Here is a 14,828-nt window from a genome sequence, read left to right as displayed (position 1 = left end):
GGACAGACGATCTCGGGTACGGTCCGGGTTCGGGCTTCAGTTTAAAGCCCGTGCAGACCTCTAATTCTTACTATATGTCTATATACCTAACTATATAACTGTCTTATTTATTTATTTTTAACGTTGAGATAGCAAAATTTGCAATTAAAATTCATTAGAGCTCCATACGACCTCAAATATTTCCACATTTATTTTATAGTTTTGTATTCTTACTGTATGCCAACAGTTGTCAAATTAAATTTTATTTATTTATTTTATTTTGGGAGAGAACTTTACTGAACATAAGCCAGTGCCATCACTCTAGCTTATTTGTAATTGAAGAAATAGTTTGCCCTCATCTGCCCTGCTCAGCATTTCACAGATGTAACTCATGAGTATAAGCAATATGTTCAAATTATGCAAATGCTTTAAATCCCAATAGAAAAATTGCTCTTTCTGTTTGGGGTCAATGAATGCTAATTAAATCACCACGTTGTCATTCTGACATCAGTTGTGTATTTTGATAGCAATACAGATCAGAGGAAATCCAGATCTACGAGAGCGGGTGTTTGAGGGATAACAGTCTGGATGTAAAACGTTTGCTGTCGGGGTTGGTGTTTAGGAACTTCATGTCTGCTGGGTAATTTTGACAGCAGGAGGCAGCTTGTTCAGAGGTCTTTGGATCCTTCCGGAAATCCAGCAGCTTTGTACTTTGATATCAAATGTTACTGTGAAAGATGCATAGACCCTTGATAATAAAACCCTGCCCAGCCATCTGTGCTCTTCTTAAGAAACACAGGCTGAGAATTTGAAGTGTTGTAGGAATAATAGAACATTACAGGCAGCACAATAATGATGCATTTAGGGGCTGATCAGACTTGCACCACTCGCTGTTACTCCAGCAGCAGGAAGGGTTTCAATATGCTCTCAAGATGACATGAGATTATTTAGTCCCTGTGTTGTTTTAAATATGTAGCTAAACAGAGCAAATGCAGGCATGAGGGCTGAGTGTAGAGTAGACCAGCTGGTTAATAGAAAACACACCCACTTCATGAAAGAAATGTGAATGATCCCCGTCTACTAAAGAGTGCTTCACTGGCTTTGTTCAGTACTAGAGTACTGATTGCTGCATACTTCACTGTATACACTGAATTTGAACTACTATTGACTATTCTTTCAAATAGTATGTGAATCACTTCATACCGCTTATGAAATGATACACATTTCAGACCGTAGTACACTGCAGTTATCAAATGACCTCGGTCTATCTATCTATCTATCTATTGAGAAAATATTCTGTATGCATGCTATTTGTTTTGTAAAATAAAATAAATTGGACAGCATATATATATATATATATATTATATAAAATTATATAAGCTTATATACACACACATACACTCACTGTATTTCAAAAGCATACACACACTCTCTCTATATTTTATAGGAATATGTAGCAGAGAACAGCATTTTCACTTATAGCTATGGTTCCTGTTTGATATATTGAGCACATTCAGTCTTGATAACTGAAATGTTGTCAATCACTTATTTTTATTTATTTATTTATTTTCTTACACAGATTTGAAAATTTTGGCATGCAAGTAAGCAAAAACTTTTTTGGCATCCAATTTGGATTACTTTCAAATGTGGTTCTAAATCTGATATGCATTTCATATCTGGTCATCTGATGTTCATTTAAACAGTCATCCATCTGTCCACTTAATTTGGGATTTCTGGCATGAAGTGATTAATATTAAATTTATTTATTTAGATGTTTATTTATGTTCAAACAATTTGACCAGAAATTGCTAAATTACAAAAAATAGCAATTAACACATTGAATTAATCCAGAAATTTTGAAATTTTGCAGATAAAACTGAAATTGTATTATTTTTTTATTGTAAATCATACTAAAATGATCTTTGCTTTTACACCATTTTAATCCTTTCGGTGTAGAAATAACGGTCAGAACATACATTTAAATTTATGCATTTGGCAGATGCTTTTATGCAAAGTGATTTACATTGCCTTCAAGCTACACATTTGATCAGTTTGTACATTCCCTGAATGCAGCCTAAATAGATTTAATCAGTGTTTTTAAAATTATTATTATTTCTTTACTATCTTCACTACAGCGTATCAGTTTCTCTGCTGGTTTCTGTGGGTTGTAATGCGTGTCATTCTATAACAATTCCGTAATGAAACAGTTTCACACTGCAGCTGTCCATTATTTTCACAGATACACGTGCAAGGCTTAGAAAGTGAAGGGAATAAACTATAGAGGAAAGTTTGTGATATAGACCGATTCCAGCATGTCTTAAGGGTCCTGATAGCAGCCGGGGATAGTGGCGTCTGTTGCCATGACTGTTAATGAGACTTAGAAAGGACTCTGAGCTTGAGACTGTGTGTATTATACTTTGATTAAAGGACAGAGGTAGTTGAGGAAAAATGCATGTTGAGAGCAAATAATGAATCATTTTTTATAGACAAGAAAGGCAGAGAGATGTCCTCCATGACTGAACTACCTGCATCTGAGAGTGTGCGTTCACATATTCAAAAGTGTGTGTGTCTAGATGGCTGTCTGTAGATTATTCTTAAAATCTTATGTCCTATTTCATCTTGTATCTGCCATGCAATGAGCAGTGCATGTTCATTTCAGTGGCCGTATAAAGTTGCAGTATTCACACTTGATGTGCAAGCAGCACAGCATTGTTTAGCAGGATCATGGCTGGTTTTGGCAGCGAGTCTATTTTTCTTGCTTGATCTCAAATACTCAGAAGAGCACTACCTATTTGTCAACACAACCTTTTGCAATAGGCTTTTGTAAAGCAACGTAAAATAATAAAGTGACCTACTCATCCATTGTTTGAAAAAGACAGATTTAATGTATCTGTCAGATTTAATGTAGTTCCACTCTCGGTTGTACACAAACATGTTTGATTCAGAAACTTTGACTGATTTCAGTCAGTTTTTAGCTACACATTAGGGTGTCTTTGGGTTCCTTAATACTGTAAAGACTGACATTTGAAATCTAGTCAGGAAAAATATTTATTTGGAATTGAACTGTATATTGAATTATTATATATATGTGCATATGCATTTTTGTTGAGTCATATTTGGTACGTCGGGCTTTTATGTATGACATAGTGAGAATATGAAGCTCATATACTCAAGGAGGGAAAAAAAACACCTCCGTTTTATTCAGAGGCCCAAACTGAGCAAAAATATGCAGTTTGGTGCAAATGTTGATATTTATAGGGCCAAAAAGTAAGATCTTTTTCAAGAATTCATATAGCTTGTATTGTAAATCAATGAGATCTTTATAACAGAATAGCTGACTGTAATTTCATGAAATGCATATAAATGTCAGTTGACACTACAGTATAGGTTAAAATAATATGTCCTAGTCAGAAGATATTGACAGTAAAGTCTTAGTTTTATGTTCAAAGCTCAAAGGTTTTATTTTATGATTTATTTATTTATTTTTTGTAGGTGCAAAACATACAGCATAATGCAACACAATATAATGATGATTGAGATATGGACAAAATCATGTATTGTATTTGATACTCATATTTCAACATGATTTTTCTTGAAAAAAACAAAAGTAAAAAAAAAAAGTTGCTTTAATCCAGTAAGTGAAATATTATACTATAAAGAACTATATAAACTAACTATACATAAATAATATGCTAACTATATATAAACTAACAATATAATAAGTTATTCTAATGTTTATCATTTTTAACATTGATCAGAATGCCATGGATACAACTGCTGTGCAACCAACCAGTATGTCGTAGCAAACATATACATACATAAACCATAGATGTTGGCCCTATGTGAGGTCCCCTGGGAATGTGGCTGTTTCACTGGCACTGGCCAGCACCACTTACATTTTGTTCAGAAAATGCACAAACATATGTAGTCGTTTTTGGAATTTCAGTGCAAAACTACAGTTTCATGGCCAGTAAGAAATATTTATGGCTGTAAAATTCTCTCAGTTCACACGTCATTGGCAGAAAGTTAATTTTGGACCTTGCTTACGCTCCTTAAACCTCTATATCAAAGCAGAGAACACAAAAGACAGCATTACCAAGTTTTTATGTTTCTGTAGCCCTCCTTGTTGTGCACTCTTGTGGAAATGTTAAAGTGGGAACTATCATTTTCACCCATCAGGCTCCAGAGACTTGCTTGCGCTCTTTTGGGAATAGAGAATCTGACAGTGGCGGCGACGCAGTCTGATGTTGTATTTAGATGACTGTGTTGACGCACATCAGCGTATGGTTTTAAAGCCATTTCAGTGGTTCATACGGCTGCCGCAGGCACATCGTAGAGATTGTGAGTATGAATACAGGTGACAGATTTGTTTTTAAGTTTATCTCTACATCAACCTCTGCGTGTAGGCAGCAACCATCGAGACAGCCAGCCTCACGACGACACACACACACACACACACACACACACACACATGCATAAATGAATGCGGTAATCCCTTGTGTATATTTGTACAAAGTAATATCTGTCCTTGCGCATCGAAAACCTACAAAGCAAAGTAGATTAAATCCGTATTTCTGAGAATGGCTTTATAATGAAAATTGTTTTCCAGTTCACACACCAACTGAGAAAATATCAGCTAAAATGATTGTTTATTTATTTTTATTATTTTTATTTTTATATAAAACTTTTTTGACCTGTTTGTAAAAGAATAAAACAGATCTAAAGGCATGTAAAAATCAGCAAGAAATAAATGCAAAAAGTTCAACTTTGCCATCATCATTTATTTTTATTGCTTTTCAGATGCCTTTGTATCTGTTTCATTTTTTATGCTTGATTTAAACTACGAGTATTCAATACAAGTATTGAATTATTTTTATTTGTGAAATAGCATTTTTACATTTTATGTCTTGTTTCTAACATTTCAAAATTTGCAATATTACATTTTACTTTCTTTCTTTTTTTTTACAATGATTAGGCTATGTAAGCAAGGGTGAAATAATTATAAACCATGGCAATAATTAATGTGTGGAAATGACTTTACAGAAATTATGATGGTCCCTTAATTCTGACATCATTTCCAATACAACCAATAATTTTGCTCCCATATTTTTTTTTTTTGTCTCCTAAAGTTTGTGTACTTGGAGACAACAGTCATGTGAGGAGCATGTTCAAATTATGCAAAATCTCCACCATCTGCATTATCAGTGGTTTTAACCTGTTAACCTTCACCCCCATTTGGGGCCTCGCAGGTGAAAATAACCTACCTAAATTAAAATGGTAACAGTTCGTGACAAAGTGTGCTTACACAAACAAATGAGGTATCTTTGGAAAGAAGACACTCTGGGCTTTACTATCTATCATCCAGAGTTGATAATGCTCAAAAAGTTATAGGCACTGAGGTGCCTTGAAAAATATTTGTCACAGAATAAAAATATGTAAATAACTCTGTTTTGACAAAAATGTCAGATAGAACCTTAGAATTCCAAGGTGTTGAAATGATTTTTTTTTTTTTTTTGGTGGAATTCATAAAAATGCTAGTTATGAAACTAGGCTTTAATTTTTTTTTTTTAATTACATAATTCTGAATGTACTATCCACTTTTAAGACATAAGACAAATTAAATACAACGTTTTTTTTTTTTATTAAAAAAGAAAAACTGCCAAACTGGGCTAAAACTTTCATCGGTTACTGTGCCTGAAACTTTGACCCAGTATCCACATGCCAGCTTGTCTGATTTTGACTGAATCTGCTCTGAAGTTTGAGCTGCCATGAGAAATATTTTGACTGTGCGGAAGAACGTCTGTGTGTTGGGCATCGGGCATCCACTGGTGTCAAGGATGAAGTCTTAGATGAAGTGTTTGACCAATATGTCAAATCTTATTATGCAGAAAGCAAGGTGGATGTTACTGTATCTATATATAAATATGATACAATTGTTCTCTAAATGTTATCTAAATAACCCATCGGTACGGATGCAGTATTACACCAAAGTTTTCTGTTGATTTTTAAACTGAATATTTAATTTATTTTGTAATAGTTCTGCACAGTCATCAGTGATGTATTGTTTTGTTAGGCTTTAAAATAACACCATTTCTCTGTTTCTCTGCAGGTGGGTTGGCAGTAGGCAGTAACTGAAGATGAGGAGGCGCTGGTGGCGATCGGGCTGTCTGGGGTTGGCGATTGGCTTGTTTGTTATTATCACCCAAATCTCGGCTCAAAACACTGAGGGTGAGACTCAAAGTTCTGTCCATCATTCTTTCCCTGTCACTAACATGAGAGATTTTATTTACCACTTTTGCAAAATAAACCTTGCACCTTTTCTCCAGAACCATGACTCTCGATTTCATTCCTGGAGTTGGTGAAATGGGATGTTACAGCCCAGCGTTTACGCTCTGAGAGATAATTGTATCTCTATCTCTGTGTGGCAGCGTCCCGCAAATCGGTCTCTGCGTCTTCTCTGCACACCTTCATTACCGAAACAGCCAGATACAGCTCTCCAAACTGAGCGTCTGATGATGTATGAATTATACCGTCACGTCTGCCAAAGACAAACTGACAACCGTAATAAAAATCTCAAAACGTTGCTGGAAATGCCGCGAGGCTGAGTGGAAATAGAGGCAAATAAATTGTGGCTATTGTCAGACTGTTCAGATTAGCGGCTGAGGATAAAAGATTGGTGGGCGTCTTCAGTTGACATTTTCAGATATCCTTGTCTGTTCATGCAGCGTTTATTGTTATGGATTTTTGTATGATCTGTAGAGTGCAGTGAGGATGTTATGTGCAGGGCTGGGTGGTAAAATTGTGTATAACGTGCGGTGGTTGAAATTCTGCCACACTCTTTATGCCGCATAATATCCATGATGCAATTTCTTACAACAGTCTGAAAACTGTTGCAGTGTAGACGGCTTCAGTGTAGACGGCACTGTGCTTACAGTGTAGACGGCTTCATTAATTATAATGGGAGTTGTTTAGATTTGGCGTGTTGTCTTGTGTTTGGTTTAGACATAGTATAACGTAGGCGTTGTGCCGTTTGTGGTTGTCAAGCAATGTCACATCTTGGCTCATTAATATACAGGTGTGCAACTGTGCATGAATTGGCTATTTATGGTCTGGAGAATAATATTTGTGTTTCATCCTATTCAAAAACTCAAAACGTAATCCAAACCTAACAATCCAATAATGCTCTGTGATGAACTTGAATGAAAAATATAAGATGGCAAAAAGGAACAAAATTAAATTAATTAATTTCCACTGGAGGAAGTGCTATTATGGACTCAAATGTTGGCTTGAAGTGATGGTTAAAATGTGCCAAAGGTGCAGTTTCTCTGTGTTTTCTGAGAAGCAATGTGGACAATTTAAATCAATACCCAAACAAATAATTTTGTGATGTTGGTGAAAGAGAGTGAGATTTGTAGAAAGACTGTAGACAGAGAGATTGCTGAGACATTACCAATGAGGAAACAGTCTAATCTTTCTAGCACTTTAAAGACCTAGAAAGTGGGAAGGCCTGCAAATTGGACTTTTTTTCTGCTCAATACATGAATAACATTGGTTTTGCTGTGTTTAACAGAACCAGAATATGCTGTTGTTGTAATATTGTAATATTTAGTTGTTGCCTGCATTGCATAACGTGTTCATGAATTTGGGGGGTAGCACAATGAAAGGAGGGGTGTGTTTCTTTTGGGTAGTGATGTGTTTGTTTGAATTTCAACATCAACAGTTTTTGTCAATCTCTTAATGATGACCCATAGCTTTTGACTTCATAAAACACAAATTAATGGACTTGAGTCAAGTTGTGAATTATTGTGATGTTTTTATCAGCTGTTTGGACTCTCATTCTGACGGCACCCATTCACTGCAGAGGATCTATTGGTGAGCAGGTGATATAATGCTAAATTTCTTCAAATTAGCTCCCATAAAGAATCAAACTCATCTACAGGCTGAGTAAATTTTCTTTTTTGGGTTTCTTAATGTTTAAGGCCCTTACACATGAGGCCCTTTGTGACTGAGTCAATTTTCACCTCCCCCAAAAATGCTGACGTTCCACAGAAGGGCAGTTTTTCTGGGAAGCAACAAAGTGGGACTTGTGCACAAAAAAGACCTGCCAATGGCGTTGATGCATCAAAGAAAGTAAAAAAGGAGCTGTCATCTTTTTACTTACTCATTTATTACTATTATTATTTTTTATTAAAGCTTTGCAACATACTAATGTTGAAAATTACATGTTACAGAGGAGGCGAGCAGAACAAAGGTCAGATGACAGCAAACAAAAGTTGTGAAAGTTTTAAAATAAAAAACGAAGATAAATGTAGATGAATAAAAGGTAATTATGAGGCATTCAAGATCTTTTCATAAAGTTTGACAGCTTTAAAAAAATTTTTTTTGTTTTTGTTTTTTTGCCCCTTTGGGTGCTGAAAAACAGCATTGGTGAGGCAAAATGATGTGTGACAGCCACATACTTATGGCCAGATTTGGAATAGTCATCGTAAAGAATGACAGGTCAGCAGCAAACAGGGTCAAAGCTGGAACAGTTTAGAAATAGCTTAACTGGCGGACAGCCTGTTTTGGAGGTAACTCTGCAGCTGTCATAAATTCATAGTGTCATACAATTGGAAAAACTTTGTGCAAGTTATGTGAAAAGGCCTTTAGAGTATTAATTAATTAGCTTAGCATCATGCTAACATCTAACTATTGTGAGCAACTGTGAGTGTTAGAGCTTATATTTGTGTGATGCTCTTTAATAGAGTTGTTAACTGTTCACAGAGTTTCAAGTCAGTCAGTTAGGTGCCATTTTGTTTAGCATGCTGCCTTATAGAGCTTTTAACTTTTAACTTCACATGGGGATGCTACTGACGTAAATGCATTTTTCAGCAGTGTGTCAGTAACTGTCAAAGCAGTTGAGCTTTACCAGGACCAAGCTATTTTTTGCAACAAGTAGCAGTGTTGCACAACACATTACATAACTGTTTTACACACATAGCTTTTAACAAAATGAGCTATATATATATATATATATATATATATATATACGACATTTGTGGACTCGAGAGCCTGATACAGCTTTCCATCCGATGCCCATCATGTATGAAATCTTGTCTTGAGGAACAAGCTTTAACCCCCGGTTGCAATTCACTCCTCCACCACCCACTCAGCCAATACCCTCCAGAACCAGCCAGCGAACCCATGCAGATTGATCATGGTCGTCTGCCCATCCAGGAACGTCAAAGATAGATCTCACTCGGATTATGCCTATACTGCGGTGAAAAAGGACACTTCAGGGCAGCATGCCCCGTGCGACCCCCTCGACTTTTGGTGAGTGCCATCCAGCCGGTGATACAGAATTTAAAACCGTTGGCCATAGAAGTTCTGCTTACTGCCTCCAACTTCTCTCTTCCACCCTGTGCCTTCCTTGACTCCGGGTTCCACGAGTGGAAAATGGCTTTCGTGACCCCTACTGGCCACTATGAGTACTTAATCATGCCCTATGGTCTTGTCAACGCCCCCTCTGTATTCCAAAACTTTATGCATGAGGTGCTCCGGGAGTTTCTCCACAAGTTTGTGCTGGTCTACATTGATGATATTCTCATCTACTCCCGGAGCATGGCCGAACATCATCGCCACGTTGTAGAGTCCTGACACGCCTGAGAGACTTCCACCTGTTCCTCAAGGCAGAGAAGTGTACGTTCCATCAGTCCTCAGTGCAGTTTTTAGGATACAACATCAACAGCACTGGCATCCGGATGGACGAGGGGAAGGTGGAGGCCATTCGAGGATGGCCCACTCCTGGCACCATTAAGGAACTGCAACAGTTCCTGGTGTTTGCCAACTTTTACCACCGCTTCATCCACGAGTACAGCACCATCCCAAGCCCTTTGACCAACTTGCTTCGCAACAAATCCAAATCACTCGTCTGGAACCCCGCTGCCACCGAAGCCTTCAAGCGTCTCAAGGAGGCGTTTACGAACGCTCCAGTACTAGTGCACCCTGACCCCAGTGAGCCGTTCATCGTGGAAGTTGACGCATCCACCTCAGGAGTTGGTGCCATCCTTTCTCAGCAGCAGGGGACTTCATCTAAACTCCACCCATGTGCCTTCTTTTCCCGCATACTCAGCCCAGCGGAGAGAAACTACGATATAGGTAATCGAGAACTCCTCGCCATCAAGCTGGCCCTTGAAGAGTGGTGGCATTGGTTGGAGGGTGCGCAACACCCGTTTACAGTCCTTACTGATCATAAGAATCTCCAGTATCTGAAGGAAGCCAAGAGACTTAACCCTCGTCAAGCCTGATGGGTTCTCTTTTTCACGCGCTTCAATTTCACCATTTCCTATCGACCTGGTACCAAGAATGTTAAAGCTAACGCTCTGTCTCCACTCCATGACTCTAAAGAGGAAATTGAAGAAGAACCAGAACCCATCCTACCCGAAAAGATCATAGTAAGCCCCATTTAGTGGAATTCTAGCCCATTCACCTCCTCCAATGCTTCCACGGCCACTCCGCCGGGCTGTCCATCCGGTTTGCAGTATATCCCCAAGGTTCAACGCACTCCTCTCATCCTGTCTGTACATACATCTCTGGGCACTGGCCACCCAGGGGCCAACAACACCCTCTTGCTGCTGAAAGATTGCTTCTGGTGGCCCAATATGGCTCGGATGTAAGAAGGTTCGTCCGGGGCTGTGCAGAGTGTGCAATGTCCAAAAGCCCACGCCACCTGCCAGCGGGTAAGCTGCTTCCTCTGCCCTTTCCAAATCGGACCTGGTCACACCTAGGAGTAGACTTCGTCACCGATCTGCCTGCCTCCGACGGTAATACGTGTATCCTGGTGATCATTGATCGATTTTCTAAATCATGTCGTCTTCTTCCTCTCAAGGGCCTACCCACAGCCATGGAAACCGCTGAACTGATGTTCAACCACATCTTTAGATATTACGGAATTCCAGACGATATCGTCTCAGACCGCGGACCTCAATTCGTTTCATGAGTATGGAAGACCTTCTTCAAGCTCCTAGGTGTGACCATCAGTCTGTCCTCTGGTTACCATCCCCAGACAAACGGGCAGACCAAAAGAAAAATCCAGGAAGTTGGACGATTCCTTCGAATCTTCTGCCACGACCAGGACTCTTAGAACCAGTTCATTGGCTGGGCTGAGTACGCCCAAAACTCCCTGCGCCAACCTGCCACCAGTTTGACTCCGTTCCAGTGTGTACTCGGTTACCAGCCACCCATGTTCCCCTGGTCCGGGGAACCGTTGGATGTTCCATCAGTGGACTATTGGTTCCGAGAGAGCGAGAGGGTCTGGGACTCTGCACACCATCATCTGCAGCGAGCATTTCTAGGCGCAGAATGACAGCCGACCTTCGACGTTCTGAAGCTCCCCAGTACCAACCTGGACAGAAGGTCTGGCTGTCCACCAGAGACATCAGGATGCACCTACCCTGCAGAAAAGTCCCAGATTTGTTGGTCCCTTCACCATCACCAAACAAATCAACCCAGTCACCTACCAGCTTCAGCTTCCACCCCAGTATGCACGCATGCTCCCAGACATATGAATGCAAATACAGGAGTTAATCAGAACGGACTTGTCATGTTGGCCATCAGTATATATGTTTGTTTGTCCAAGTTTTTTTGCATTTTGGCACATGTAAATATTGTCACCTTCTTTACTTGCATAATAAAAAAAAGAAAAAAGAAAATGTATCAAACATTTTTTGGAAAATTATTCATTTTAGGGAGTTTGTTCATTTAAATGATTCATTAATGAACTGGTTCAAATAAATGATTCACCAATTCTTTTAAATCATCACAGAACCTCATGTTATGTCATTTTGTGTAGCAAAATGAAAAAATCTGTTTAGCACAATGTTTTACATTATTAAATTTTACATTATTAAACTTTATTTAGTTACAGAGGTCAGTAACTAAATAACTTTACTGTAATTAACTACATTTATAACTGTACAACCTGTACTGTATTTTACTTCAACTTCATTACATTTCCAAGCATTTTATTGCACTTTTTACTCTACTGCAGTTCATTCCTCATTACTTTAATACTTAAGCACAATAAAAATCTAATATTTTTTTACTTTTTTCAAGCAAAATTGAAAATGAAAACTTAAATTGAGTGATATTTTAATAAGATATCTGTACCTTTACTGAAATACTTGATTTGTGTACTTGATTTGGCTACATCCATCCACCCATCCATCCATCGCTGTTTTTTGTTTGTAGTTTATAGTGTAGCTAGATCATTTTTCACAAGGTAACTTTGACTAGTTGAACTACTTGATATAATCAGTAGCTTTTATTTTTGTGAGCTACGGCTTCAAAATAGACACTTCTTAAAAGGCAGGTGACTTCATAGTGATTGATAGTGCACTAGAGATTGGAACAGATCCACTTTCTTTGGCTCCTGTCCATGTCGACTGTCTTTCTGCGTGCCTATATTTCTTTCTCGCTGTTTGCCTGTACTTTGAACATGTCTCAGAGTATGTATGTACCATTTAAAAGTGGATTGAGAAATCTGGGTCTCCATCTCAAAAGACGAGCTGGATATCAACTCCACCTATTTCATCTTGTCACTGTAATTAAACTCCGCTGGATATCTGCTGCTAGGTGAGCCATTAAAGTCAGCCCGCAGGTGCACTTTGAGAGTGGAGTCAGTCTTCTCTGTCTAATTGAGAGGGAGGAGGAAACGCTTCTCAAGTCTCATGCCATCAGAAAGAAACGGCGGGCTGTTATTTAAAAAATTGACTGGACATAATTACACTGAGCTGCTCATGGAACGCATCTATTCAATCCTAGTGAGCTGCCAGCTGAATATGGCCTGCTAACATGGTATCTCCTCCTGATGTGTATATGGTGTGTTGCATTGTGACTACGGATATGTCCAATACTTTAGTGCTGCATGGCTACTCCACCTAGTTTATTTTTCTCAATCATCATAAAAAAATAAAAAAATATTTAGTATTTATTTAGATTCTGACAGCTATATCAAAGCCAGTTTGAATGATTGTGGCCAGCTAAAAAAAAAAAAAAATATATATATATATTTATTTATTTTTTTAACCATTTGCATTCACCGTGATCCATATGAAGTTTTTAATGCTAGTGTATATATCTCATGATTTGTTGCTGTTGATGCTCAAGGTCATGCATTTCATGGCTTTTGCTGGTGGTGCTTTAAAGAGAATAAACTAAGAGACAAAACTGCTCATAGAAGGTGTTATCACAAAAAAGTTGTTGAAATTGTTAGGGTTAGAAGTTTTATTAGTTTGTTATTATTTTTTATTAGACTGAACAACTTAAAAAGGATAAAAACTATGCATATTAAAATATATAAATATTTATATCAGTATCGGTTTATTTTTTAAATTTATATAAGGTTCAAAAGTTTGAGGTTGGTAAGCTATTTTAATGTTTTTAAAAGAAGTATATTATGCTCATCAAGGCTGCATTTATTTGAATTAAAAAACAGTAAAAACAGTAACATTTTGAAATATTATTACTATTTAAAATAATACTTTTCTCTTTTAATATATTTTAAATGTAATGTATTCCTGTGACAGCAAAGCTGAATTTTTTAGCATCTTTACTCCAGTCTTCAGTGTCACATGATCCTTCAGACATCATTCTAATATGCTGATTTTGCTGCTCAATAAATATTTATTATTATCCCAATTATGAATGATTGTGCTGCTTAATATTTTTGCAAAACCTTGATAATTTTTTTTCAGGATTCTTTCATGAATAAAAAGTCCAAAATAGCAGCATTTATTTGTAGATACACATTCGTGCATATCATTTCATTGATCTCAAACTTTTGAATGGTCGAGTGTGTGCAATGCTTTCTTTGAATTTGGCCATCATGAGTTATCTTAGAAGACAGTATGATGGAGGCAGACAACACGGTTTTGAAAAACAAATGACAAGTGTCAGTTTATTTGACAGATTTTGCTATTCATTCAAGTTCATCAAAAAGAAATTCATAGATTCTTAGTCTGTTTGAAATCTTCAGTGGCTAGAGCTTTCTCATGTCGTGTGCCACTACAAAACAATTGCAAACTGAATTCAGGCAAGTCAGTCCTTTGTTCTGCCAAACACCCTAAATTATTTCTATAGTGCTAAAATACACATTACAAGTCAACAGAAACATGTGGAAAAATGGAAGACAATCCTAATTTACACCGTTGTGCTGTAAAATAAGCAGAGTAATTGTTTTCTCGTGGTGTTAGAGGTGAAATTAGTTTGGTCACATTCAGTTGCTCACTAACAAAACCCTGTATGTCCTCTTATCACCACAGTGACCAGAGAGCACTTTCGAGGTCCAATCTCCCATCATCTGTGCAGAGAGTGTATCAAATCAGTTTTTCCCTCCTTCTGTTTGTCTCTCGTTCTGCCCATCTCTTCCTCTCTTTTATACTTGGTGTTATATTGGTGTGGTTTTATTATTATAGTCGCTCTTATCTGTTTATCACCTACGTCTCCACTTTTGTCATTCTGCTGTACCTGTCTGTCTTTGATGCTGTGTCTCGATGCACGCTGGAGCTGGTGTGGCATCGAGCTTTGTGATCTCCTGCTTTCTTCATTTTTACTTTGCCTGTTGAACTATTTATTTTTATTTCTCTGTAACATCCTCTCTCTACCTTCAGAAATGTTGTCGGAGTTTGATTTTGTCTCCTTGCTGGAGAGTATGGATAGTGTTATGACCAAAATCTTATATCACAGTATTACCAACATTTTTCAAAACATTTTTCTGTGTTCACCTGAAGAAAGATACAAGTTTGGAACAACTTGAGGCTAAGTAAATGACCAAATTTTTTTTTTTTTTGGATGAAATATCCGTTTAATCT

At 37.6% G+C, this 14,828-nt stretch overlaps 1 protein-coding gene across 1 annotated transcript in view; it reads left to right on the top strand.

Annotated features, from left to right (window-relative positions):
• Window positions 1-6,116: 6,116 nt before the first annotated feature.
• The window catches only part of LOC306884212 (protocadherin-15-like), a gene marked incomplete at both ends in the record, with an annotated part of 179,630 nt that continues 170,918 nt past the window's right edge, over window positions 6,117-14,828 (top strand). The window contains one exon of the mRNA XM_079439931.1: window positions 6,117-6,207. Coding sequence (XP_079296057.1) covers window positions 6,117-6,207 — 91 coding nt within the window. The remainder of the gene's footprint in view (window positions 6,208-14,828) is intronic.

The sequence above is a fragment of the Barbus barbus genome, assembly GCF_936440315.1.
Source record: "Barbus barbus genome assembly, chromosome: 18".
NCBI lineage: Eukaryota > Metazoa > Chordata > Actinopteri > Cypriniformes > Cyprinidae > Barbus > Barbus barbus.
Note: the sequence above shows the minus strand (reverse complement) of the source record. Positions and strands in the feature narration are given on the sequence as shown.